We start from the raw sequence: 27,746 nt of genomic DNA, 5'->3' as shown, positions 1-27,746 counted from the left end.
CTTCCATGCAGAAGCCCAAAGTAAGGATAGAGAAGAAGTCATTTGACAGTTGAACATGCTTTCAGGGAACAGCAAGCATAAATTGGAACTGAAACTAGCCTTTGTCCTGTGTGACCTGAGCATGTACACTTAGGATAACGTTTTATCTAAGAAAGCAGTTCTGAATTAATAAAAAAAAAAGAAAAAAAAAAAAAGAAAGCAGTTCTGGTAAATAGCAGTACATCTCTCATACAACACATGCCCAGTAAACTGTTTAACTCTGTCAGAAAATTTTCCCCTTTACAACATCTGAAGTTCCGAGTGGCATCTTTTTTTTATGGTGAAGAAACATTTTTTTTAAAGATAAGTCATGGTTGAGGCCAAAGATGACTCCACCTTCTAATCCTGTAGGGTGATGAGGTACGTTCATCCGAGCAGCTCAGTCTTCATGGTGAGAAGTTGGAGAGAGCCCAGGGTGCCTCCCACCCTGTGACAAGTGGGAGTGAGATGAGTCCTGAGAAAAGGTCTTACAATGGGCCCACTGTCCAGCTTCTGCAGAAAGTGCTCTCTGGACTTCAGTTGTACAGTATAGCCACGGATCTGTCCACCCCTCAAATACAGAGGCCACTGTCTTGTTTGACATCCGTCAGTGCCGTTAAACCCTTACAGAGGCACCCTCAAGCTTTGGTAGGCATCAGAGTCGCTGGGCTGAGTGGCAAAAGCAAACAAACAAAAACACCGGCTGCTGGGTGCCTCCCCAGTATTATCCCACAATAATGAGGCGGGGCCTGGGAGTTCACATTTGCAATTGCTCAGAACATCGCGCACAATGCTGCTGATCTGATGCTGTTGAGCCAGGGACCTGATCTGCAGAAGGAGGCTCAGCACATGTGCTCTCCTTACATCACGTGGCCTTCACAAGTTACCTAACCTCCCTGATGTACCCAGCAAAGATACACTGCAGAACATTCCATTTCCTGGGACTTTCATAGTTATGTGCTGTACAAATGAGGGAGGGGTCATTCACACTAGGGTATCTGGACTGGCACCCTCTGGAGTTACTCAGGGCACAGTCTGTACCCTTGTATGTAGCAGCCATTAACTCCCCCTCCACACAGTGCCTCTTTAGGGTTACCTCCAGTCCAGCAATATTACTTAGAATAATTTGGGGAGCCTCAAAGCTATTGTCCTCTCCGCTCAGCCTACTTTGGATTTATTTTCCTTTCTGAACGGAAATTTCTCCCCTCTCAAAATTACTTGTCATTAGGGTTATACTTAGGTCAAAGAAACATCTTTCCGACACAAAAAGCAAGAAGGTTACAAAATTTGGATAGAAATGTAAATATACAGAAATGTCCAGTCTTTCATTTGGAAAATAAATCACATTGAAAGAACTGTCTTGATCTGTAAATTTCCACGAAATGTCTTTTTAAAGAACTGGAAACCTGATAAAAATGAGAACCATGAGGAAAGCTTCTGTCCATTATCTTACATTGTCCTAAGTCTTCAAGTATCTGAAATATCAAATGATCACGTGGTATTTTAACAAGCTATTCTTATAAGTATGGATTTCTTCGATAGAACATGCAGAACTCTTAGTTTTTGGTTTGTTTTTTTTTTAACTTTTACATATTTTTAATACTTTCTGTGGCTCTTTATGTTGGGCCACATAGTCCAGTGAATCATACATAGACATATAAAATATGTATATAAGCGCTAGGAGTTGAAGAGTTGGTTTTCTTTAATGATCTGATCCCCGGTAAGTCAACCGCATGCCAGGGCAGGCCCCACTCCTAAGATTAGTTGAGCGATACCAACTTGACTGGATAGGGCTGATGGGGAAGGAAAAACGCAAAACTGGGTTTACAGGATGGAAGAATAGAGAGAGTGGTTATGGGAGGAGTTGAGGGATGAATATGTTAAAAACACATTGCATGAAAGTCTCTAAGAATTAATAAAATACTTTTAAGAGTAAAAATATGAAATATATACATGCAAATGTGTTTTAATGTGTTACCTGTACCATTTATTACTTAGTGGCTTAACCTCTTTTGCACAAGCCTGAATCTTACAGATCTATACATTAAGCTGTCACTGTGTGAGCTGTTTAAATTACATGCAAACTCAATAAAAACGTGATATAGAATGAATACAGCACTTTTCTTTAAGCAAACGTATTCTTCCATGAAGGTGACATCCAAAGTGAATATCAATTCAAGAACAGGCTTTCTAAAGAACAAGGATTTAAAAAAAACAAAAGTCAATCTCCTTAGGGTAATGAAAGAAGAGAGGATTAATAAAAAAAAAAAGCATAGATCTTAAAACTAGAAAAAAGATTATGTTGTTGAACTTGTAAAGCTGTTCTGTTATCTCAAAGTGAACTGTTCAATATAGGAACTTCTTTTTAAGAAGGAAAATGATTAATACCGTTAAAGTGGATTATGAAGAAGCCACCCATAATGACAAAACTTCTGTCATTTTCTTATAGTTGGAAAATATTTGATTAGGCTTTCTTTCAGTGTGTGTGTGTGTGTGTGTGTGTGTGTGTGTGTGTATTTTTTTTTTTTTAACAAAGTCTTGTTGCGCTGCATGGTCTTGCTGCTTCAGCTTCTTGGGCTCTAGAATTACAGGTGTTCATATCATACTTGGTTAGAAAATCCTCAATTTCTTCAAGGGCTCATTCTCATTTTTTTTTCCAGCTCTGTGAATCTCTCCCTTTTTTTTTTTTTTTTTTTTTTTTGGTGGGGGTGGGGTTATTGTGGGGCTGAGGGTGGTGGGGGCTGACTCCTTTATCCAAAATCCACTCACAGTGTGCCTGCTCTGTAAGAACTTCCACAGAAGATCAGTAGTAATTACCACAAGCCTAAAGCCTTGTTTCAGAAACAAAACTGTCTCCTATGAATTTGTTAAATGACTATTCGAAAGCACTGGAGGCCTGTATGGGCATAAGGGAACATAATTAACCCTGTGGCCAACTTGAGCTGTAAAAGGAGGAAGGAAAAAGATGGCTGAACGAAGAAACATAGTATGGCTTTGCTGTTTCTTCTCACCTTTACACAACTACATCCCAGCCACTGTTTATCCTCAAGTACCTCGGTCTAGTCTCTGGGATGCCCCAAAACGAAGAAATCTGCTTGGAGGCCAGAGAGATGACTCATCTCTTGCAGAGGGTCCACCCATGGAGGTTGAATGCCTCACACCCATGTCAGGTGGCTCATGACCGCCTGTCACTCCAGCTCCAGGGCATCTGACTCCCTCTTCTGTCCTCTTCAGACACCCGCATTCACATGCACAAGCCCAGACCCAGAGACACGTGCCTACATATAATTTTTAAAAACCTGGTTAAATTGGAGCAGAGACTGTTCACAAACCAGCATGTCTGATCCAATGCCAAACATTTTCTCCAATTTTAATTTCACACTAACATCAGATACATTTTTCGGTACCTCCCAGATAAACATTTAATTTAAATACAAATAAAATGTTCTGTATTTTTATCTGCTAAGTCTGGCTACTTTGCAAAAAAAAAAAAAAAAAAAAAAAGCAGCTCCTCAAGTATGAGGAAGGCTTCAAAATGAGAATTTGCAAGTTCAAGTCAGTGCAGAAAGTAAGTGGTCATGAACCTCTTGTTGACAAGGAACACAGGAAAATAATGTTCCGTGTAGTTATCCAAAGGGATGCCTCCCCCAGCTTCTGGGCTGCCTAGGTGCCTGGGAGAAGGGGCATGTTAGAAGGTTTGCAGTTGTTAGGAACGTCCAGCTTCGGGAAGTCCTGTTCTTCAGTACCAAACATCTGAGAACCTGCTGTGTTTTTGGCTTTTCTAATTATGCCATGAACTTGAACATGGTCTCTTTGTAGGATAATTGGGCGTGGGGGCATCTAGGTTTTCAGAATATGGACGGAATAGAGAAGTGGATTCTTCCTTTGACTCATCAGGAACTGATATATGATTTGAGAACTTCTCAAATAAGGACAGCAGTGAATAGTGCTGATGTTTTACAGTTTACAAAAACCTAACCTGCGCTTTGTCTTATTGGTCATCAGGACATGGCTGCTTAGGTAAACAAAGCAAGTATGTGACTGTCCAGATTCTCTACATGAGACAACCGACTCTCAGAAAAGCTGCTTGTAATGTCCAGGGTCAGAGAGAGAACAGTGTCAGAGCCAGGATTCAAACTGAAGCTTCTGAGCCTCAGTCACACCATGTATCACTCCCAGCCCTGCCCACTGCCGGCCACTTGTTAGCCGCCCTCAGTTTCTGCTTCTTTGTGTTTCCCATTTTTCTTCCAGCCTGGCTTTTATAATGTACAATTTCTAAGCAATTGAGCTTGATGAAAACCTATTTAAAGGATGCATCCCCCTCAATCTCTTCTTGCATCCTTCCCTGCATCCTAATATTCCTGTACCAAAGGTCAGAGGTTCAGCCTTCATGGAGACTGTGGGGTAGTTCAGTAGCAGAGTCTTGTCCAATAAATGCAAGTCTCAGGGTTTACCCTGCAGCAAAGCAACAAAAGAAAGCAAACTAACTAATTAAATATTCATGGAGACCAAGGAGTCAACAGAGAGTACCCATGGGCTCTGCTCATGACGAGCTAGCAGAAGAGGAGATGTCTGTGTTCCACCAAGCCTGGCTAGTCTCCATTTTCACTCTTAGGCTCCTAAAGGCTTCCCTCAGGAGCAGTCCCTGCCTAGTCACAGGAGTGGGTGTTAAGACTCGTGTCATCTCCAGCTCAGTATTGCTCCTATGTTTATAGAGAATCTAGGAATAATAGGAAATTCCATTTGTCAGCCTTCGCCTAATGACTTGCTTCCTAAAATTGCATCCTTTCAGATACAGAAATAGATTGTGGATCATGAAGCTATGACTATTTCAAAAGACTCTGGCAAAATAGCAATGCAGCATCTTTCATCATAAGCTATCCAGGTGCTCCTCTCAAAAACATTAGGTCTGTGTGCGAAAATCAAAAGCAGCCTAAATGGGGTGGCTTCCCACAACCCACTTTACCCCATACAGAAAGCATCGTGCATATGGTCTGTCCTTAATCCAAGCACCTCACAGACTGCAAGGGAAATGGATTCTGGGAGTATGTAATCACTAGGGCTTTAATAACCTTGCAAGCAATTGAACTTTATAGAGATGGATGTTCCTTCTGTTTAGTCATGCGGTATTAGAGCATAAGGCCTCTTTTCTGTGTAGGAAAATCGGCTCAGAGAACTTAAGCATGGGACCTCTTTCATTCTGAGAAAGCCAAGGGATCATTAGAAGCAGAAGGAGCTGTTAGCCAGTCTGTGGCTTCCAGCCTTAGAAAGGTGGCCACCATGTGGTTTGGGGAACATGCAAAGCTAGAACAGAAAGCAACATGTGACTCCTCCTTCCATGGGACTCAAAGCACTTACTTTTACCTCAGCTATTCCCAGTAGGCATTTGGGGAGTAGATAGTGGATATGAGTGCGTGGAAATAATGATAGTTTTACCAAACCCCTGCCTCCTCCTTCAACAAGTGGGCCGGCAGTTGGCTGATAGGCTCAGAACTGCCAACACGTCGTGGCCCTGTTCCGAAAGTAGAATATTATTCATGCTTCTAAGAATGCTTTTCACAGCCCTCGTCCTTCCTGTCAGTTTAAACCACTTATCCCTACCCTGAAAATTCTCATGTCATTCTTCTCCACATTGTTTTCCAAAGCTCATTCAAAGCACTGATTATGCCCCCAATAAGAAGATAAACAAAGCTAGAATGTGCAGAGCAGTTTACAGCGCTGAGCCTACTTCACTCACCTCGTGATGTGTGCTCATGGAAAGGAAGGCACGTCTAGGGAAGAAGAAGGCAAAGCCACGGAAGCCTTCCACGTGGAGCACAGAAAGTTCTGCCTACTTGTGTGGCAGACAGGAGAGCAGTGAAGACCCAGCAGATGACCCCACTGGAGAGACAGGCTATAAAACTATCTGCCCAAGGCACCTGCAACAACCTCTGTCAAACTCTAATAGTGGCATGTAGGTGGTTTAGTCAGAAGGAAAATGAGAGACAAATCAGTGCTTAGGTCAAAGAGCGTGCTTGGAAGTGTTGGAAATATGGATAGGAAGCTGGTTATAGGGGTACACATCTGTAATTCCAGTACATGCAATGTACTACTGGATTGAGAATTTTGGGAAATTCACAATTTTGATTGGGAATCAAAAAAAATTCTAGAATCATATTTAAAAGGAGATGTAGGTCCAATACTTGGCCAAGCATGCACAAGACATCCAACCCTAGCAATGCATAACCCAAGCAGGGTACAGCAAACTGTAATCCAGGCACTTGTGGAGCTTAGACAGAAGGGCTGTAAATTCACCATCATCCTCAGCACCCCCATGGAAGACCTCCTACCTGGTCTCAACAACAACCAGAAAATGATATGGAAGGATAGCCATCACTTCTTACACCCATCGCACTTTCTATTGTACGAGGTGTTTTCTTCCTGATCCACTCAGCGATTCCTGAAGCAGGTGAGGCCTCTCACTTTGAGATGTCCCTGGTGTGTCTGTATACCTAGCAGAAACGGCTGCTCTAATTCCTGGCCCTGAGTTTCTTCCCACCACAAGATACCCATCATCTACAAGTAACATCAAGAAGTTGATATGACTAAGGCAAGCCTTGCGCATGTGGGGTTCCAAGAGCTTTAAAAGGTTGGTTTTTCCTACAATAATTCCTTTTCTTCACGAGTGTACTCTGGGCCATTTCATGTGTATGCTAACTTTCCAAGTGTTAAACAGTTAAAACTTTTTTTTTTTTTTTTTTGGTTTTTTGAGACAGGGTTTCTCTGTGTAGCCTTGGCTGTCCTGGACTCACTTTGTAGACTAGGCTGGCCTTGAACTCACAGTGAACCGCCTACCTCTGCCTCCCGAGTGCTGGGATTAAAGGCATGCGCCACCACACCCAGCTTAAAACATTTTTTAAAATAATGTATTCACATTAGATCCCCATAATCCCCTCACTTTTATCTTCCCGCTCCCACCCTCCCTCTGTCTTCCGCCCTATTCCCCTCCCCTAGACCTCTGACAAGGGAAGGCGGGGCCTCCTCTCCTCCATTGCTGTCTGGCCAAAGCCTATCAGGTCTCATCAGGATAGCATGTATCTCCTTACTCTGTGTGCCCACTAGGCCTTCTTGCCAAAGGGGCAGTGATCAAATCCTGGGCAACAGAGTTCATGTCAGAGGTTCAGCAGCAGTCCTGCCCCTCCCCCCACCACAGGGAGAATGAGCTGCCCTTCAGCTACTTCTGAACAGAGGGGTCAGGTTCACTGCAGGCACTGTCCTTGGCTGGTCCAACAGTTTGTGCAGGACTCCTGGGTCCAGATCCACCAGCCTTGATGGTCTCCCTGTGGAGCTTCTGACTCCTCCGGATTCTTCCATCCCCCTCTCTCCCATACAATTATCAGTGCTCTGACCAGAGACCCAATATCTGTCCCAATCCCCTGCTGGATGGAGTCTCTCAGAGGACATCCATGTTGAGCAAATATCAACACTTATAAGTTAGTATATGTCATGTGTGTCTTTCTGGGTCTGGGATACCTCACTCAGGATGACCTTTTCTAGTTCCATCCATTTGCCTGAAATTTTCAAATTTTCCTTGTTTTTAATAGCTGAGTAGTATTCCATTGTGTAAGTGCACCACAATTTCTGTATCCATTCTTCTACTGAGGGGCATCTAGGTTGTTTCCAGATTCTGGCTATTATGAATAAAGCTGCTATGAACATAGTTAAGGAAATGTCCTTGTTGTATGGTGGCACATCTTCAGGTATGTGCCCAGGAGTGGAATAGCTGGGTCTTGCGGTAGCACTATTCCCAATTTTCAGAGAAAGTGCCAGATTGATTTCCAAAGTAGTTATACAAGTTTGCACTCCCACCAGCAATGGAGGTGTGTTCCCCTTTCTCCACATCCTCACCAGCATATGCTGTTACTTGAATTTTTTATCTTAGCCATTCTGATGGAATCTCAGAATCATTTTGATTTGCATTTCCCTGATGACTAAGGACTTTGAGCATTTCTTTAAGTGTTACTCAGCCATTTGATATTCCTCTGTTGATAATTCTCTGGTTAGCTCTGTACCCCATTTTTAATTGGATAATTTGGTTCAGTAGTGTTTAATTTCTTGAGTCCTTTATATATTTTGGATATTAGGCCTTTGTCAGATGTAGGGCTGGTGAAGTTCTTTTTCCATTGTATAGACTGCCATTTTATTCTGTTGACAGTGTCCTTTGCATTATAGTAGCTTTTCAGTTTCATGAGGTGGCATTTATTAATTGTTGACCTTAGAGCCTGAGCTATTGGCATTCTGTTCAAGAAGTTGTCTCCTGTGCCAATGAGTTCAAAACTCTCCCCCACTTTTTTTTTTAACAGATTTAGTGTGTCTGGTTTTATGTTGAGGTAAAGACCTCAATCCACTTGGACTTGATTTTTTTTGCAGGGTGATAAATATTGATCTATTTGCATTTTTCTACATGTAGATATCCTGTTAGACCAGCACAATTTGTTGAAGATGCTACCTTTTTTTCTATTGTATGGATTTGGCTTCTTTGTAAAATATCAAGTGTCCATAGATGGGTGGATTTATTTCTGTGTCTTTGGTTTGATTCCATTGATCAACTAGCCTATTTCTATGTCAGCACCATGCCATTTTTCAAACTGTTTCTTTAGAGTACAACTTGAGATCAGGGATGGAGATTCCTCCTGAAGATCTTTTATTGTACAGGATTGTTTTAGCTATTCTGGGGTTTTTCTTTTTCTATATGAAGTTGAGAATTGATCTTTCAAGGTCTGTCTGTAAAAAATGTGTAGGTATTTTGATAGGGGTTGCATTGAATCTGTAGATTGCTTTTTGGTAATATGACCATTTTTACTATGTTGATTCTCTGATCCACAAACATGGGAGATCTTTTCATCTTCTATTATCTTCTTCAATTTCCTTCTTCAGTGATTTGAAGTGTTTTTCATATTAAGTCTTTCACTTGCTTTGTCAGAGTTAGACCAAGATACTTTATATTATTTGTGGCTATTGTGAAGGGTGTAGTTTCCCTAATTTCTTTCTAACCCATTTGTCATGTATATACAATAGGACTACTGACTTTTTTAGTTGATTTTGTATCCAGCCACTATGCTAAAAGGGTTTATCAGCTGCAGGAGTTCCTTGGTAGAATTTTTGGGGTCACTTATGTATATTATCATATCATCCTTGAATAGTGATACTTTGAATTCTTCCTTTCCAATTTGTATCCACTTGATCTCCTTTCATTGTCTTATTGCTTCAAGTACTACATTGAAGAGATATGGAGAGAGTGGACAACCTTGTCTTGTCCCTGATTTCAATGGAATTGATTTAAGTTTCTCTCCATTTAGTTTGATGTTGGAGATAGGATTGCTGTATATTGCCTTTATTATGTTTAGGTATATGCCTTGTATCCTCGATCTCTCCAAGACTTTTAAAAGAAAAGGGTGTTGGATTTTGTCAAATGCTTTTTCTGTATCTAAGGGGATGGTCGTATGGGTGTTTTTTTTTTTTTCTTTCAGTTTGTTTATATGGTTGTTACATTGATGGATTTCCATATAGTAAACCATCCCTACATTCCTGGGTTGAAGCCTACTTGGTCATGATGGATGAGATTTTTAATGTGTTCTTGGATTCAGTTTGTATTTTACTGAGCATTATTGCATCAATGTTCATAAGGGAAATTGGTCTGAAATTCTTTCTTTTTTGAGTCTTTGTGTGGCTTAGGTATTCAGGTGACTGTGGCTTTGTAGAATGAGTTTGGTAGTGATCCTTCTTTTTCCAGTTTGAGAAGTATTGGGATTAGTTCTTATCTGAAGGTCTGGTAAAATTATGAGCTGGGCTTTTTTTGGTTGGGAGACGTTGGTGACTGCTTCTATTTCCTTAGAAGATATAGGACTATTTAATTTGTTTGCCTGATCTTGATTCAACTTTGGTAAGTGGAATTTATCAAGAAAATTGTCCATATCATTTAGATTTTCAAATTTTGTAGTATATAGGCTTTTGAAGTAAGACCTAATGATTCTTTGGATTTCCTCAATATCTGTCAATATGTCTCCTTTTTCATATCTGATTTTGTTGATTTGGATAGTGTCTCCCTGCCCTTAGTTAGTTTGGCTAAAGGCTTGTCTACCTTGTTGACTTTCTCAAAGAACAAGCTCTTGGTTTCATTGATTCATTGAATTGTTTTCTTTGTTTCTAATTTATTAATTTCAGCCCTGAGTTTTATTATTTCCAGCTGTGCACTGCTCTTGGGTGGGTCTCCTTCATTTTTTCTAGGGCTTTCAGTATTCTATTAGGTTGCTTGTATGAGATGTCTCCAATGAAAACAGAGCCATATTTATCAAGTTGCAAACATCTAGACTATAGATGGCCTTAATATTACACAGCATTTCAGGTTTAAAACAAACATTAAGAAACAAAACATCTTACAAATCTAACTCTGTGAAGACAAGGAAAACTGAAGACCTACTATTCTTTGTCCAAAGATTAGAAGATAGGGTCTAAGGGTGTAGCTCAGTGGTATAGCACATGCCTAGCATGCATGAGATCTTGGGCTTGGTGTGTGGCACTATACTTTTTTAAAGGAGTTTAATAAGATTGATTCATTTGCATTTCTTCTTTCCTTCTGAAGTGACAAATACCAGTAAAATGCATAGAAAAGGTCATGGGAGAGAGTCAGTGTGGAAAATCTAGTATATGAGTAGCTGCATACGAATGATTGAAGAATCCCAATATTAAAATGTCCAGAGCTGGGTGTGATGGCACATGCCTATAGGAATCAGAAGTCTTAGGCCAGCTGGGGTATACAGTGAATACAAGGCCAGCCTCTGTTACATACTGGGACCCTGTCTTTTTTTTTTTTTTAAGTCACAGTGTGTTAGTAAGAGTGTGCCCTCTTAGGAACCACACAGGCTGGCCTGGCTTCTTATGTTAGTACGTGATCACAGGTAAGAGGTGCCCAGTGGCTTCAGAGACAGAATTGTGTAGGTATTGCCCTGCCATTGGCCAATAAAGCAAGAGCTTTGAAGAAACATTGCTAATTTGTCTCCAGTAAACAATCTTTTTTTTTCATAGGCTTATCTAAATAGACATCATTACAGGTTTTTCCACTTCGGCCTCTGTAAGTCTCTTAGGGTAGATGAAGCAACTGGTACTATTAGGATTCCCTGGCCCACCTTGTAAGAAGATTTTATTTGTTTGGTTGTTTGTTTCTATTGAAAAATCATACAGTATGTTTTGATCACAGTTTTCTCTTCCCATCTCCTCCCAGATTCCACTCACCAACCCCCACCCACGCAACTCCACACCTTCTTTCTCTCCTTCTTTAGAAAACAATCAGGCAAACAACCCCCCCAAAAGTGAAAAGCTCTATAAAGACACACATGTAAACATAAAAACACGAAACTGGAAAGTACAATATACAAACAAAAGGCCAGTCAGATTTTTTTTAACCAAATAAAGCAATATGAGACCAAAAGTAAAGAAAGAATCTCTGAAATCACCAATGAGTTTGTATTGTGTTGGCCATCTGCTGTTGAACATGGGGCCAGCCCTTAAATATGGTTTATATACCCTGAGAGATTGACTATTCCTTTGCGAGTAGCTGTCAATTGGAGATAGCTTCTTGCTTAAGATTGAAAGTTCATTTCCACTTCCCCTTTTCAGTGCTGGGACTCCCATCTGGCTTGGACCTGTGTGGGCTTTGTGCATGCTGCTACGTTCTCCGTGAGATCATGTTTGTGTCAGTCCTTTTGTGTTTGGAAGACACTGGGTTTTTTTGGGCATCATCCATTCCCTCTGTATTTATTTTTATATATGTACATGTACCCACAGAAGCTAGAGGAGAGTGTCAGATCTCCTGGAACTGAAACTAGAGTTACAGGCAGCGGTGTACACCTGACAAGAGAGCTGGGAACCAAACTATGGCCCTGGGCAAGAACAGAAATGGTCCTAAGCACTGGGCCACATCTCCAGGCCAACTGACCCACCTTTCTAAAAAGGAAATTCTCAAGTACACTCAAGAAACAATACATTACCTGGTTCTAGGGGAAAGGAAGGGGGAAAGGGAAAAATCTAACTAACAGAGCACCATTCCTGAAGCTGAGAAGCCACACGTGTTCACTTAGTATCCATAAGAGGTTCTGGTATGCATTATGCTTTACAGTTTTCTTTATGGCAAGTGAAGAGGAAAGTGGGAGCTGAAAGAACAGGTATGAACAATGAAAGATATAAATGAAGCATAAGAGGAAGAAAGAGAAAGGAGAATGACTCCCTTCCCCAGTGTAGAGCAGCATACTGACACCAAGGGAAGGAAACTCAGCCTGGAGAGATGGGTAAAAGCACTTGCCATGCAAGCATGGGGACCTGCATTCACATTTGCAGAACCCATGTGAAAGCTGGGTACACACACATACACACACACACACACACACACATACACACACACATATCTGTAACCCCAGTACTCCTACAGGGAAAAGGGCAGCAGAGAGCAGAGACAGGAGTCTCCCAGAATCTCGCAGCCAGATAGTCTAGTGTACACAGAGGATAAACAACGGAGACCTGGCTCAAGAAAGGTGGAAAGATGAGGATGGACAACTGGGGCTGTCCTCTGACCACCACACATGCACCATAGCACACAGGCACCTTCACACACACACACACGCTCACGTGCACACACACGCGCACGCACACACACACAGAGAGGCAGAGACAGAGAGACAAGGGAGCTTCAAGGAGAAAGAATTTAGAAGCCCTAACACAAACTAACTTTTTTCATAGTCTAATAAATATTGAGCTATGGCCTCATGTCTTCTAATCCTTTTGCTTTGAAATGTTAACTAGATGCTGAGGCTCTAGTCACTATCTGGTTATAATTTTTTAGAGCTGAGTACAAAACCTGTTACTAATAACACCTGGCAAGGTTAGAGGGCATCAGCTCAAGGATTTACTTCTTCACACAGGACTTTTATCCATTCAAGGTCATAGACAAAGGTCAGAACAAACCCAGTTGACTCCGACTAAGCAAAGAGTGTTTTCTACTCCAACAGGAACTATGTGCTCCAGATGGACAAATTTTTCTAAGCATGGGTACACCCGTACATTGCTCTCTAGCTTTAATTTTCCTGATATACCTCTGTAAATCTAGACTGTTGGGTTGGAATCAGAAGTTCCCTCTTTCCATTGTCAATATGTATTTACAGATTTCCAACATATTTTTTCTTGACCTTTGTGTTGCTACGCTGAAATCCTGGGTCAATAATCTGGATGTCACTGTTCTATTTAGCAATGTCTTCATGCAAAGCAAATTGTTACAGAAACCATGAAGTAGCTATGGCCATTGCGTGCATTCAACCTATTTGTAAACCAAAACACAGAAAGGTCAACTAATTTGGCCAAGATCTCACAGTAAGTAGTATAGGCAATGTCGGGGTCTGGATGGCAGACTCCTGTTCTACATGTTCGGAGCTCCTGTTCTTGCTTCTTCCCGATGCTGTTGTCCTCCTTCTTGCCTTTGTGCTGCCCTTCCCCCGACCTGGACTGTCTGCCTGTCCTTCACCGCACTGACATTTCTGTCTGTTCTTCACACCCTTCATGAAAACTGTCTTCCTGAATGAAGTTAGCTGATGATCTTCTTCTCCTATGTGATATTGACCAGAGATCTGCATTCCAGACAAAGCCTACACAGAGTTGCTTCTCAAGTCAATGCTGACCAAAGAGAAGTGTTTGTTCTTAGGAGGAGTATTGCCCGGCCTTTCCTCTTCGCATTTGGGCTCAGTATTGCTGTGCACGGCTGTAAAAATAAAGCTTTGAGATTCTCTATCAAGCTTATGTAGCATGTAAGATAACTCACTCAAGCAAACACAGACAGGGTGGCTATGAAAGAAAAGGTTCAGCAAGCTGAGAGAAGAGAGATGATTACCCCCAAGAAGGTAGAGCGACCCTATGGAGGCTTCATCCATTTGATGGTGATCCGCACCTCAGACAGTGGCGAGTAGGGAGAACTCAGGTTTTTGTCAAATTGCTGAAGTATAAATGTACTTGAGGCTGTTAATCATAATTAACTCGCATAGAGTGAAAAGTACCCTAGGTTGTACTTTAGGAACTCTAGGTTTCAAAGTCGCCTTCATAAAGCTTTTCTGGAATAAGGAAGACTGTTACCTGTCACTGACTGAAAGAAGGGTCAATGCATGTGTGGTTGCCAGAGCAACAAAGAGGATTTGCTAATGTGGTCCTGCTTCTCCTTTCCAGATCTTGGCCATCGTGTCTATCCTGTTCATCATACTTTCCACCATCGCTCTGTCCCTCAACACCCTTCCGGAGCTGCAGGAAAATGATGAGTTTGATCAACCCAGTGACAACCGCAAGTTGGCGCATGTCGAGGCTGTGTGCATCGCTTGGTTCACCATGGAGTACCTCTTAAGATTCCTGTCCTCGCCGAACAAATGGAAATTCTTTAAAGGCCCACTGAACGTCATTGACCTGCTGGCCATCTTGCCATACTATGTCACCATCTTCCTCACCGAGTCCAACAAAAGTGTGCTGCAGTTCCAGAACGTGAGGCGTGTGGTCCAGATCTTCCGAATCATGCGCATCCTCAGGATCCTGAAGCTCGCCAGGCACTCAACGGGCCTGCAGTCCCTGGGCTTCACCCTCAGGCGGAGTTACAATGAGTTGGGCTTACTAATATTATTTCTGGCCATGGGGATAATGATATTTTCAAGCTTGGTATTTTTCGCTGAGAAAGATGAAGACGCTACCAAATTCACCAGTATTCCTGCATCATTTTGGTGGGCCACCATCACCATGACCACCGTGGGCTATGGTGACATTTACCCTAAAACACTGTTAGGGAAAATTGTGGGTGGCCTCTGCTGTATTGCAGGAGTCCTGGTCATCGCTCTTCCCATACCCATTATTGTGAACAATTTCTCTGAGTTCTATAAGGAGCAAAAACGCCAGGAGAAAGCTATTAAAAGGAGGGAGGCTCTTGAAAGAGCCAAAAGAAATGGGAGCATAGTGTCTATGAACTTAAAAGATGCCTTTGCTAGGAGTATGGAACTGATAGACGTGGCTGTGGACAAGGCTGGAGAGTCCGCCAATACCAAGGACTCGGTGGATGATAATCACCTGTCTCCAAGCCGCTGGAAGTGGGCCAGGAAGGCTCTGTCGGAAACGAGCTCCAACAAGTCTTACGAAAATAAGTACCAGGAGGTTAGCCAAAAAGACTCCCACGAACAGCTGAACAACACGTCTTCCTCCAGCCCACAGCATCTCAGTGCCCAGAAGCTGGAAATGCTATACAATGAAATCACCAAGACACAGCCTCATTCCCACCCGATCCCGGACTGTCAAGAACAGCCCGAGAGGCCATCTGCGTATGAGGAGGAGATAGAAATGGAAGAGGTGGTCTGCCCACAGGAGCAGCTGGCCGTGGCACAGACCGAGGTCATTGTGGACATGAAGAGCACCTCCAGCATTGACAGCTTCACCAGCTGCGCCACTGACTTCACGGAGACTGAGAGGTCACCCCTGCCGCCACCTTCTGCCTCTCATTTGCAGATGAGGTTCCCCACTGACCTCCCAGGAACAGAAGAGCACCAAAGAGCCAGGGCACCTCCATTTCTAACACTAAGCAGAGATAAGGGGTCTGCTGCCAGGGAGGCTGCGCTGGATTGTGTCCCAATTGACATAACTGTGAACCTCGATGCTGGGGCTTCCCATGGTCCTTTGCAACCTGACAGCGCCACCGACAGCCCTAAGAGCTCGCTGAAAGGGAGCAACCCCCTCAAGTCCAGATCCCTCAAAGTAAACTTTCAGGAAAACAGAGGCAGTGCACCCCAGACCCCACCCAGCACAGCCAGGCCACTGCCAGTAACTACAGCTGACTTTCCGCTTACCACCCCACAGCACATGAGTACCATCCTTCTAGAAGAAGCCCTCCCCAAGGGAGAGAGACCCTTGCTGGGCGCTGATGTTTCAGCACATTGTCAGGCACCATCCAAAGGGCTATCGCCCCGGTTTCCCAAACAGAAACTGTTTCCTTTCTCTTCTAGAGAAAGAAGGAGCTTCACCGAAATAGACACTGGAGAAGACGAAGACTTCTTGGCCCTCCAAAGGTCAAGACCAGACAAGCCAACCGACTCCAGCCCCAACTGCTTAGCGGAGAAGCCTGGCGAAGCCAGAGACCCTTTAAGAGAAGAGGGCTGTGTGGGCTCCTCCTCCCCCCAGAACACGGACCACAACTGTAGGCAAGACATTTACCAGGCTGTGGGTGACGTCAAAAAGGACAGTAGTCAAGAAGGGTACAAGATGGAGAACCACTTGTTTGCCCCAGAAATTCATTCCAACCCAGGCGACACAAGCTGCTGTCCCACTCGAGAAACCAGCATGTGACTAGTTATAAAAGCAAAAAAAAAAAAAAAAAACTTATTTCTTAAAAATGCGGTTAATAATGCCATGAGCTAAAATAGGGGAAACCCTTCCCCCCTAGAAACAGTGCATACAATGTTATTTTTGCATGGCATGAACAGCTTAGTTTAAGTACTGTTTAAATAAAGAATCAAGACTGCGTTGTTTTTGTTTTTTGTTTTTGTTTTTGGTTTTGGTTTTGGTTTTTTGGTTTTTGGTTTTTTTTTTTTTTTTTTTTTTTTTTTTTTTTTGGTTTTTTTTGTAACAAACCAAACCAAGTCATGAACAGCGAGCAAATAAAGAGCTCTCTTAGGAACCAGTGCTCTGCGATTTCTGACATGTTTGATCCTTTCATTTCAGAGTGTTAGGCAGGTTTTTCAGTTTTACCTTCCGCATCGCGATGAATTGCTGAGTTTGCATATGAAAGGATGAAATGCCATTGCCTGTGTTCACGCTTACGGAGGGTAAGGTGCTTTCAGCTTGCAAAACGCATAACTTTGTAAATAGGCCTGGATGTAAAAGTGTCAAAAAAAAAAAAAAAAAAAAACGTGTGGGCACACGTTGCTGAGACACAGGTATTTCCTTCACAGCTACTGCCTGGAGGAGTTGTCCAGACTTCCTGTTGCAAAATTGCAACCTCTTCTTGCCCTGCTTTGTGCATCTTGCTTCGGATTACAAAGTTCTTATGTTTGTTTAAAGGAATACAGTATTTTTATTTATTTGGGGTATAATTCAGAGGATATGTTTATACGTATTTTATTTATTGGGGATACAATTCAGAGGCTATTTTCTTTTCTTTTTTGCTTTTGCTTAGTCACTGTATTTGTGATGTCATTCACAAATTATGGACATTAGCAAGATTTAATGACCAGATACCAAGTATTTGGAACTTAAGCTTGAACTTTTGTCTATAAATTAAATACCATGTCACAAACTATTACAGAAATTCAGTTTTCATAAACTTGAAAATGTATAGGAGGCTCTATTAAAAAAATAAAAATTTTAAATTGGCATTCCATGTTCAGAAATCACCTTTACAACAATGCCTTTTGGCACTCCAAACGTGGCTGTATTTTCCTCTGGTGTCCAACATACAAGTAAAGATTTATTCTTCAAAAGGAAATTCCATAAGATGGGTTTTAACAAACTAAAGGCAGAGCCCCCCTTAATTGACAGAGCTGCTCCCGACATGAGTTGCCATGCTAGAAGCCCAGGTCCAGAAATGGGCCACTAAATAGTTTTCAATATAGGGTAGAGGTACAGGATAACACTCCACGTGTAGAAGGATGTTGTCCATGCAGACTGTGAATCCTTCCCAAGAATGGCAAGTGCAGCCACTGGACAGACCCCTCTAGAGGAGCTCAGGACTCTCCTCGCTGAAAGTCATACCTGGCATTTTCTTACTGAGCACACTGAATGCAGAGGCAGTAGGCGCTGGAGGTTGCCCTGCTCACTGGACCCACCTTGCTTTTTGGAAATCAAGGCTCTGGTTACTGGTGAGGTGTGAAATCTCCAGGATGACCTCTTATGATCTCACTTGCATCCAAATAAAAACAATGACCAAATTATTTCTAAGCCCCCTTAAGATTTCAAATTAATGATTTCTTGGTTTCCTGGCAATGCTCAGGTTTTGCCTCAGCAAAATGCATTTTGCACATGTGTGTGTACAGTTCAGGGACATGGGTAAACTGCCAGGATAAGCTAAAAGAAAAGCTAACTTTTTTTTATTCGAGACAGGGTTTCTCTGTGTAGCGTTGGCTGTCCTGGAGGTCACTCTGTAGACCATGTGCTCCTCAAACTCACAGCAATCCACCTGCCTCTGCCTTCCCCAGTGCTGGGATTACAGGCATGCACCACCATGCTGGGCTTCTAATTTTGTTCTCTTGTAAAAGGAAAAACATTCAGGAAAAATAGCCCAAATATTTAGAATCTAATGAAGTTTTAATATTTCTTACCTAACAGGATCTGGTCATTAAATCTTAGATAAGGAAACAGATTTTTATTTTAGTTAAAATTCAAGCAGTCCTGATGCTAAGAATAATTTAAAACATTTCTTTTATCCTACTGTACTTAGAATTTCTTAATGGTTTTCATGTTTGTTTCAAAACATAACCTTTAAGAGTTTATAGTCATTAATCATTGATATTTATATTATGCATATTTCCTTTGTGTCTAAAGACCAAGTGTTGATCAATTTTTGTAAATATAGAGTATTTGAATTTTCTATATCTAGTTTTTCAAAGTCAAGCAGGTAAACCTATTGTTAGATGAACAGCAAATAAGTTACGAAGATCATTTTCTTCATACAGTGTCACGAAGCTGTTATTTTCTAACATCTCCCACTGATGAATCTCTATTTTTTTTTTTTATTCATCTGGCTTCATAAATGGACTTATTGCCCTGCCACATGACCAGTGTCCCACTTTCTGTGTCTGCCAGGCCTTCTACTGCGAGCCCTGTTCCACAACGCTTATAACAGGGCCCTTCCTCAGTCTCTGCTGTTTTCCCTGGAAGCTTTCTTCCTTAAAAAAAAAAAAAAAAAAAAAAAAAAAAAAAAAAAGTCATACCCTTTCATTCTCAAGGTTTGTTCCAAAGCTTTCTGTTTGCTTCATTTTTAAGTTTTAAAGAATTTGAGGGGAAGTCTCTTGGAAATCTCATCTCCCAAGTCTTTCTAGCTCCTCTGAGCCAACAGCCTACAGGTAGGAGAAACAAATGAACATTTTCTGCTAAGAAATCTTAGCTGTTGCTGTTTCACATGGAGGTATGTCACAGAATCCACCTTTCAAGCCCTTCTGAGCTTCAGCAAGTGGTTGCTAGTTCAGTTCAGAGAACATGTCAGTCCGGAAAGACGGACACACCAATCAGGCATGGAGTTCTTTTGAAGTCTTTTATGTTTTCCATTAAAAAAAATTCATGCCTATGCTACAACTTCCTCCATAATATGTCTGTCTCAGTATTTTTAGATGCTGTTTTATATTACTCCTCGACTGGTAAAGCTCATGGTCTTATGAACTTCAAATGCCTCTCTTGTATCCCTTAGAAGACATCATCCAAGTTTAGGAAGGACTGCCTGAAGGGCTACCGGAAGGCTGTGCTTCCGAAAATTCATCTCACCGTTAGCTAGCTCAGTGACCAGGGGAAAGTGCCAGTGAGAAAGAGCACTTGAGTGGCCTCCAAATAATTTGGTCCCTCCAATGGCTAAGCTGCTTCTACTGGCTTTCTTAACCAGTGCAAATTGCCACGATTTTTTTTTCTTAAATCTCAAAGATAAGCGCCTAGAAACGGGTATGCGTTGAGTGCCAGGGTGGAGACCAATGATAACAGAAGCTGCCTGGCGTCCACCACAGCCCACTTCATCCCCAACACTGCAGAAGACAAAAGAGAAGGGGAAGCCAGGAAGAAATGAGCAATTCTGTGTGTCTTCAGTAGCCCCACATATCATGGTTCTCCGAACATTTCACTAGACGTTACCTCAACCCATTTGGAGCAAGACGTGGACCAAGCACGTGAGCTTCAAGTAGGCATGGTAGCAAAGAGAGTTTGTGCCCGGGGTCTGCTCCCATGTTCTCTTGTGAACATTCTTACTCTTGTGCCGGCCACGACATTTTTACCATTTATTTTCTCTTGAAATTAGAAAGAGGGGAAGGGAGGCCTAGGTATGTAGAGGCTACCTCACAGGAGTCTGAACTCCATAGTAGTCTCTCTCGCCAGCCTTCAGAGTTGTCAGTAAAGACAAGAGCAGTCTGTCATTTGTTCCATTCCACTCAGGTCACTAGTAAGTGGCAGACCTTGGTCTTAGGCACGCCATCTGGCTTTAAATCGGGCATCCTAATATACCACTAAAAAGTATGTTCAATGTCTAAAATTATGTAAATAAACAGGAAGCACATTGATAATATGAAGGTTTATTTTAAAGTAGCAAGAATGTCTGTAGGGTAATAAGAGCCTGAGAATTGATATAACCGGGTTAAGCACTTATGTCTGCCAGTTGGGACTCCTGGCTGTAGCATACTTGTCCCTGTGCTAAAGAGAAAGCAGCATTGTTTGCAATGTGATATGCACACTCGTGAGGCAGAAGGCGGTAGAAAGCCACTTGGTCTTCCTAAACAAAAGCAGACACAACTAAACTTACCTCCGGTCTAAACTAAAACACATCACTTGTTGAATTTAGTCACTATTTTGCTGTCTACTCCTGAAGGCGATCTTAGATGACCATTTCCCTCTCTCACACCCATCACCGTAGGCCAAGCCAGGGTGCAAATCTTAGTCTCATGGGGCTATACTGCCCGTATGAGAGGGAAGACACTTGGAGTTACTGCAAAACAGTCTTCTTTCAGGCTGAAAAAAAAATCATCGAGTGATCTTATCAGAGAAGTATAGAATAAGTTATACTGCTTTCTCAAAGAACCATTTTTTCTAAGAAACAGATGAACTGTATAAAGCCTAATTTATAAGTATGTTTGAATTATGTTTAGTTTTCCTGCTTGAAATGACAAATTGTCGATCCGATTGAGTGAAGTCGTGAGCTATTTTTGTTATCTGGCTAATTAAAAAATAATATTTTACTGTTGGCAATGTACCTCAGTGGTAGAGCACTTGCCTGCATGAGGCCCTGGTTTCAATAGGCAGTAGCAAAACCAAAAGAAAGAAAGAAAGAAGAGCAAGATTTTTAATTAGATACATTTCTTATCAAAATAGCTAATAATAATCTGTCACAAGTAACTAGAGCAAATTTTAATAGCAGTGGGAAAGGACTGAAAATTTTACATTGATGAATAAATTTGAAAACAGAGCATTTTCACGCTTTTCTTCCTGCAGCCTCCTTGGAAATTCACCAAGATATATTATAATTCTCTATATGATTCTCTAAAATCCCATCATTTAAAAGTCCCTTGGCTTGACTTGAAGAATTTAATCACCAGGTCCATGGAGATTTGAAAGTATATCAGTTATTTTGCCACTGCACTGTCTTCCTCAAAGTAACAAATAAACAATTAATAAACACGTTTTTTAAAAAAAACAAGAAAAAAAGAAAGAAAGCAAATAAGAGAAAAAAAGGAATGGGTTTGGTGGCACACTCCTTTATCCCAGCATTTCGGAGGTTGGGATGAGAGGACCCTGAGTCTGAATGCAGCTGTGGGTACATAGTGAACTTCAGATTAGCTCGGCTAGAGAGTCAGACCCTGTTCCAAAAGGAAGCAGGAGAAGAGGAGGAAAGGCAACCGCAGCAACAGCAGCAGCTGGACGGGGTGGAAGTGTGCTCTGGAGTCCCTACACTCAGAAGGCAGAGGCAGGCTAATCTTAAGATCAAGGCCAGCATAGTCTACACATTAAGTTCCAGTCCAGCCAGAAATATACAGTGAGACACTGTCTTTTTTTTTTTTTTTTTTTTTTTTTTTTTTTTAATGCGAGAGAGAAAGAATGAGAGGAAGAGAAAAGTAGGAAAACAAAAAGAAACTATGAGACACAAATAAAAGACAAAGGCCTTTACGGCGCAGTTCCGTTGAACTGCCTGTACACGCTCTAGTTAACAATTCCTGGGATTTGCTGTAGCCCTTCGGTGATGTCAGCAGTCATCTCCTCCACTTGCCTTTGTAAAATAACCTGATACAATCCCATGAGCCCTCGTTTGCTGCTGTGACCAATGTACATTAGCTTCCTTAGTGAGTCTAAAAAGTTATTAACACAGAGTGGGGTAGGCAAGGGAGGTATAATAAGTCATTTTGAAGCCAGCAAAAGACAGAAATACAAAAGAAAGCAAGATTTTCAGTAATTTAAGTAATTGGTGCATTCTTAATATGTTGCGTACACCTGTATACAAGTTGTACTTGCACAAGAATACATATATAAATAGATACACTTAGGCATTACACGGAGAATAGAACCAGGTAAAGAAGTTACTTCTTATCATCATAATTCTAGATTACTATTGCTCTATAATGAAACTTTCCTGAGTGTCTATAATGTGCCTGAAGGTAACACACACAGCCACTCCCCCCGCCCCCCTTTACAGCCTAGCAGAGTGAGCCAGATGTTCTGAGTCTGCTGCCTAAGATCTCCAGAGTTCTCTTCTGTTTCCTTAGCGTCAAGGGGCTTATTTTCATTATTTAATCTATTACCCAAATTCCACCATATAACTTCTAAACATCCAGCATCAAGTTACAATGGCTGCTGGACCTTTAGTGGCAGGGCATGAAGATAGTCTCAACTTCCAAAAAAGAAAGATGAATAAGAGAAAATACTACAGCCAAAAATCATGTTTATTAAATAAAAGTTGACTTAAAAACAAACAAAAAGTAGGAACGTTCTCTCCATAGCCTCAGAAACACCATCCTTCTGTCTCCATGGCCTATGAAGTGATCATTTTTTAACTATTCTGTTGCATATTTTCAACCCTAGCCTGTGCTTAAGCCAACACAACCTACTGCTTTGGTAAACGCCAACTGCCGGCCTGAGGAGTATGGTTTATCATCCGTCCACAGTGGGACTTGCTGGTGAAGCTATGACCAGATAGTTTCTCTTCTGATCATTTTTCATTGCATTCAGTCTGAAACCGGTTTGCGGTGGCATAACAAGGGAAAAACAACCGTCTTGGGGGCTGGAGAGGTGCCTTGGTGGTTAAAAGTAGTGGCTGCTCTTCTCAAGGACCCAGGTTCAAACCCTACCACCCACATGGCAGTTTACAACTCTCTATAAATCCATTTCCAGGCCATCTGACACCCTTACTCAGACATAAAATTTAAAACAAACAAACAAACAAACAAAGAAAACCAAAAACAGCCTTTCAGAATGAAGACAGAGAATACCAACAATCAGAGGCAATGGCTCAGACGTGTACAATAATATCCACCCTCCTGATTTTAGTCTTTGCCTTAAATGCCTTCTGGTGCTTGGTGAAAAAAAAATTAATTATTCGAGGATTGTACATAGATGAGACGATGAAAGCCAACCCCTTGTTTCCACTCCTTCAATCCCTCTCCTAGATCCCACCACTATTTCCCCCAACTCCGTGTGTTCTGCAAAAGGTGGGATTCGGTTGCACAGAAAACATGGTTGCCGACCAGGAGTAAGCACAAGCTCTTTGGAATGTACTAGGTCCATGCTCCCTGCTTGCAGTTGGAAACAACTAGGTCTGAGCCATTTCTGTCACCGGGTCTCCTTTTCCTTTTGTTGTTGTCCTTTTGTGTTTGTTACCCTCTGCACTAACATTCAGGGCAGCCCGTCTGCTGCCAGTAAAAACACACTGAAAACCCTCAAGTTTTGCCAAATCCCCATCAGTTCTCTAGATGTGTGCTGCACACAGGGTTTGACATTCCTGCCACCGTGGGAAGGTAGGCAAGAGCTCAGAGTGGTGGTGGCGATGTGGCTTACAAGCATTGGTATAAAGACATCACTGTCCTGTGGACCTGCTCAACAGGTACTACTCAGGCAGCTTCCACTTGAAGACCATGACTCAGCATGGCTCAGCCCCTGGCAGGGAAAGGAGTGTCTTCTAAATGGCCCATAAACATTGCTTTGTGCTGGCCAGAAATTCTACTGTATTCATACGGCTCATCCATCTTTAAGGCAAGATCCATCCAGAAATTTTATTTGCAGCATATGGATTAGCCTTTTCTTTTTCTGCATGCAATTTTTATATTAATCACTAGATTTTATTTAAATTAGGAGTGTTTTTAAAGGAAAAAAGACAGAGGAGGCAGTATTATTAATATTAACCCAAATTATTTGCTCAATGGGAATGTTATCACCAGAAATAATTAGTAAAATGTATGCACTACTAAATTTTCAATGAAGAATTAGTAAAATCTCTGTATTCAGCTTAAAATCAAAGAAAGAAAAAAAAATCTCCAACTCACAAAACAGTAGGCTTATCACACAGTAATCAAGTTCCAAACTTATGCAATTTTAAAGAGGTATATATTAAACCATAAAAAATTCAAAAGTGAATGTGTAGAAAGGGTCTATCAAGCAAATATGAGGTGTCATTAGCACACTGAAGCATTTTAACTGCCTTTAATTTAGCTACATAATAGCTGTGTGTGCTCTTAGCGCCTTGCTTTCAATGAAATATTTTCTACTGCGTATATGTTGTCTGCCAGCTTGTTCTGTTTTGTTTAAGAAAGGGAGGATTCGGAGAAGACGGAAGGTTTAAAGGAAGAAATCGTTGAGGAGTTTATTATTACCTTCTATGCCTGGAGTATGTTGGAAACGATGTGGCCTCCGCCATCCCGGTTTCTCCCCTCTCCCCTTTCCAGACTTCACCATCCTGATTTGAAAGGACAGCTTTGTGATCACATCTTAGATTCTTCTCCCTCAGATTTTTCATTCCTCTCCTAACTGCAGTACATAGCAGGGGTTCTTCCCAAGGGCTTCCCTGCTTAGAGTGCATAGGTCCCAAGTCCAAAGCCAGAGCAGATGGCACAGTAGCAATAACAACTAGAAGCCTGAGGCCAGAAGGAGGTATCAGAGAACTCACGAGGCCTAAGGGACACTGTCCCAATACAGAAGAATGACTTGACATCGTTCTTTCCCTGTAAGTGACCTAACATTCTGTTCTGGCAGTAGAACTGTGGGTCAAACCCAGCCCTCACCCTGCTAAGTGTGTGCTTTATGGCTGAGCTGCACTTATAGGCCAAATTTAAGTCTCCACCAAGAAAGTTGTTGAGGAAGATGGGACCAAATTCACTAACATATCCCACGCAGCCATCTCAAATGCAAGCCTTTCTTCTTAATGAGTATAGCCAGTGAGTGTGTCTGTCTTCAGGGCAATATGCCAAAAGGAAGACAGCAATACACTAACAGACATTTCAGTCAGGGAACACTGACATTCTAGAATGTTTTCATAAAGTTTGGGGGACAAAATTCTAACAGCCATTAAAACAAAACCTTAACAAAATGATACTACGGTGGAAAGAAAGCCATACTGAAAAGCTCATACTTTGTCATGCATCTAATTATAAACAATTCATATTTGGATTGAAATTTAAAATTTGTCTTTTATGGGGAAAGCGTCTTTAAGTAACCCTGTGAAATGAATAGCACTTATTTTATTATAAATGATGTAGATTTTTTTTTGAAAAGACTATTATAACTCAAATGAAATGGAATGTGGGAAAATGCCAAGCGCACTGCTGGACAAGTAGAAGGTTTGTGTTTCAAAACAAGGATTCCGAAGGAAGCAGTTCAAGCCACATTTGTGTCCTTAATGCTGAGTTCTCCCATTCTTCCGTAGCTTTCCATGTGTGCTTAGGTAAAACCCACTGTTGCATAAAATAGAATGCATTTTACTGCTAAGTTATATACACACAGCTGCCCTATGTGGCTTTCAGGAGTGATATTAACTAGCATCACACTATGAAAACTAATAGTACGTTTTAACCTAACTGCCTTAAATCTTTAGTGTTCAGTAGGCGAGTGTCCATTTCTTCTTGAGGAAAACAGCTTTCCTAAATGATTTCAATATAGTGTTTGGGGAGTCTTTTATATTGTTCTGTTACTACAAATTTAAACTTGCCTCCTCCTCATCATCATCATCACCATCATCATGGGACCACTCGACATGGTACTCCATCTTCCTGCTTTAAGTATTTGCAAACCTGTGAGTCTATTTCACGAATTGATTTATAGCCAATTAGGTTCTACAGTTACAGTAACTGGCCCTTTATCAACTATATTGTGAGTACAAAAGCATTGGCATTAAACGTATTTTTTCTTATTAAATTTTTTTTGTCCTAAAAATGTAAAGTATAAACTGTCATCAGTGCAGATTTCATCAGAGACTTCTGCTTTTCTTTATGTTAATGTTAATCTTGCTGATGAAGAAAGATGATCCCAAGGAGGGGGCCTAATTTTTCCTGTCAGTTAAAATGCTGGGTTATGATATTGAGATGAATCCCCATATCTCATGATGGTGAGTGATGACCAGGGACTCCATACAGGACAACTCCCAGTCCTGACACAGCTGCAGCAATTTCAGCCAAAGTAGGCTGACCACTGTGGAACCCAAGTGCGGCGCCTCTAATATTAAAGAGAAGCTAAACCTGGGGTTCGTCTATGGCATCTACAAAAGAATTTCCAAGACACCTTCAAGCTTTGTTCTCAGAGGATCTCATAGCTATCACTGGAAAACTGAAACCCATACCTTAATTTTAATAGATTCTTGTTTGTTTTATTAGTTTGGGGTGATTATTTTGGAGATGTTTAGTTGGTTGTGGTTTAGGGGAGATGGCAGCTCTTTGTTGGGGTTGCCTAGTAATTTTATAAAAAAAAAACTTCAGTATAGCATATTATTTAGTTTGAACTTTCAATTCACTAAAATGCTTTAAAAATAATCCATGTTCTAAGTCATAAATGCATGACAAATTTAGATCTTACTACTATTTAGTTATAGCCTAATGGATACTGTATTCCTCTGTTTTCTCAAAATAATAAAGTTTCTAGTTTATTAAGTAGAATCCTGACAGAAAACTATGCTGCCCATCGAGGTCTAAGTGGGCTGATGCCTAGCTATCTCTGTGTAGCTCATACGAAGCTTCCATGCCAACTCGCTTGTGTCTGCTGCATTCCAAAGCTGCCACTGTCATCACCTCAGCTTACTATGCCAACATCTCAGCTGTGGGGTCATGTACACAGGCTATGATACAAACATGGCTGTAATCAGCTAATTCAACGTCAAGTCCACAAAGTCTGAGGCAATGCAATAACATTGTAGTCTAAATGGCAAATTGTTGTTCCTTTGTTTTTTACCATAAATGCTGAAGCAGTGTTTCTAAGTGGTTTCTTTTTTAGACTTGTAATAAAAATCTCTGTGTCATGTCTACATAGTCAAACTATGTCGAGTAATTCAGTTTTAAATGTTGCCTACTAACTAAAGAAAAATATCTACTAATTTTCCCATATAATCACTCAGATTCTCTTCTGTTGTCAATATAGGCCTGTCTCTATTATATGTAAAATATAAAGAGGGGACTGTGGTGATATTTTATCTGACTAACATTAGCTGTTAAAACTAGTCAAAGATTATACTGTCTGCAGAAGAGATTCATTGCTTGCAGTTCAGTGTTCTAGAATACTGGGTGTGGTCCGCTCAGTGTCGTCCTGCTTGTTTAGTGCGTCCAAGTCACGCCCCAACACCAGGAAACTGACAAACAAAACTTTGGGTATCTGCAAAATTAATGGTTATAGACATCGAGGTTCCAGTATTTAAGAAATGGGAGGAGAGAGTAAAAGGGGGAGAGGGAATGGAAGAAGATGGACTGGAGAAAATAAAAGCAACAGTGCTAACAAAGGAAAATATCAAATGGGGGAGTTAATGCTTATAATGTATG

At 41.4% G+C, this 27,746-nt stretch overlaps 1 protein-coding gene across 1 annotated transcript in view; it reads left to right on the top strand.

The window, feature by feature from the left end:
• Kcnb2 (potassium voltage-gated channel subfamily B member 2) overlaps positions 1-16,424 on the top strand; it is a 375,306-nt gene extending 358,882 nt beyond the window's left edge. The window contains exon 2 of the mRNA XM_051158827.1: positions 14,260-16,424. Within this exon, the coding sequence (XP_051014784.1) occupies positions 14,260-16,404 (2,145 nt within the window). The 3' untranslated portion in view covers positions 16,405-16,424. The remainder of the gene's footprint in view (positions 1-14,259) is intronic.
• Positions 16,425-27,746: the final 11,322 nt, after the last annotated feature.

The sequence above is a fragment of the Acomys russatus genome, chromosome 2 (genome assembly GCF_903995435.1).
Source record: "Acomys russatus chromosome 2, mAcoRus1.1, whole genome shotgun sequence".
In the NCBI taxonomy this organism is placed as follows: domain Eukaryota; kingdom Metazoa; phylum Chordata; class Mammalia; order Rodentia; family Muridae; genus Acomys; species Acomys russatus.
The sequence above is the reverse complement of the archived record's forward strand: the minus strand, read 5'-3'. Positions and strand labels throughout refer to the sequence as shown.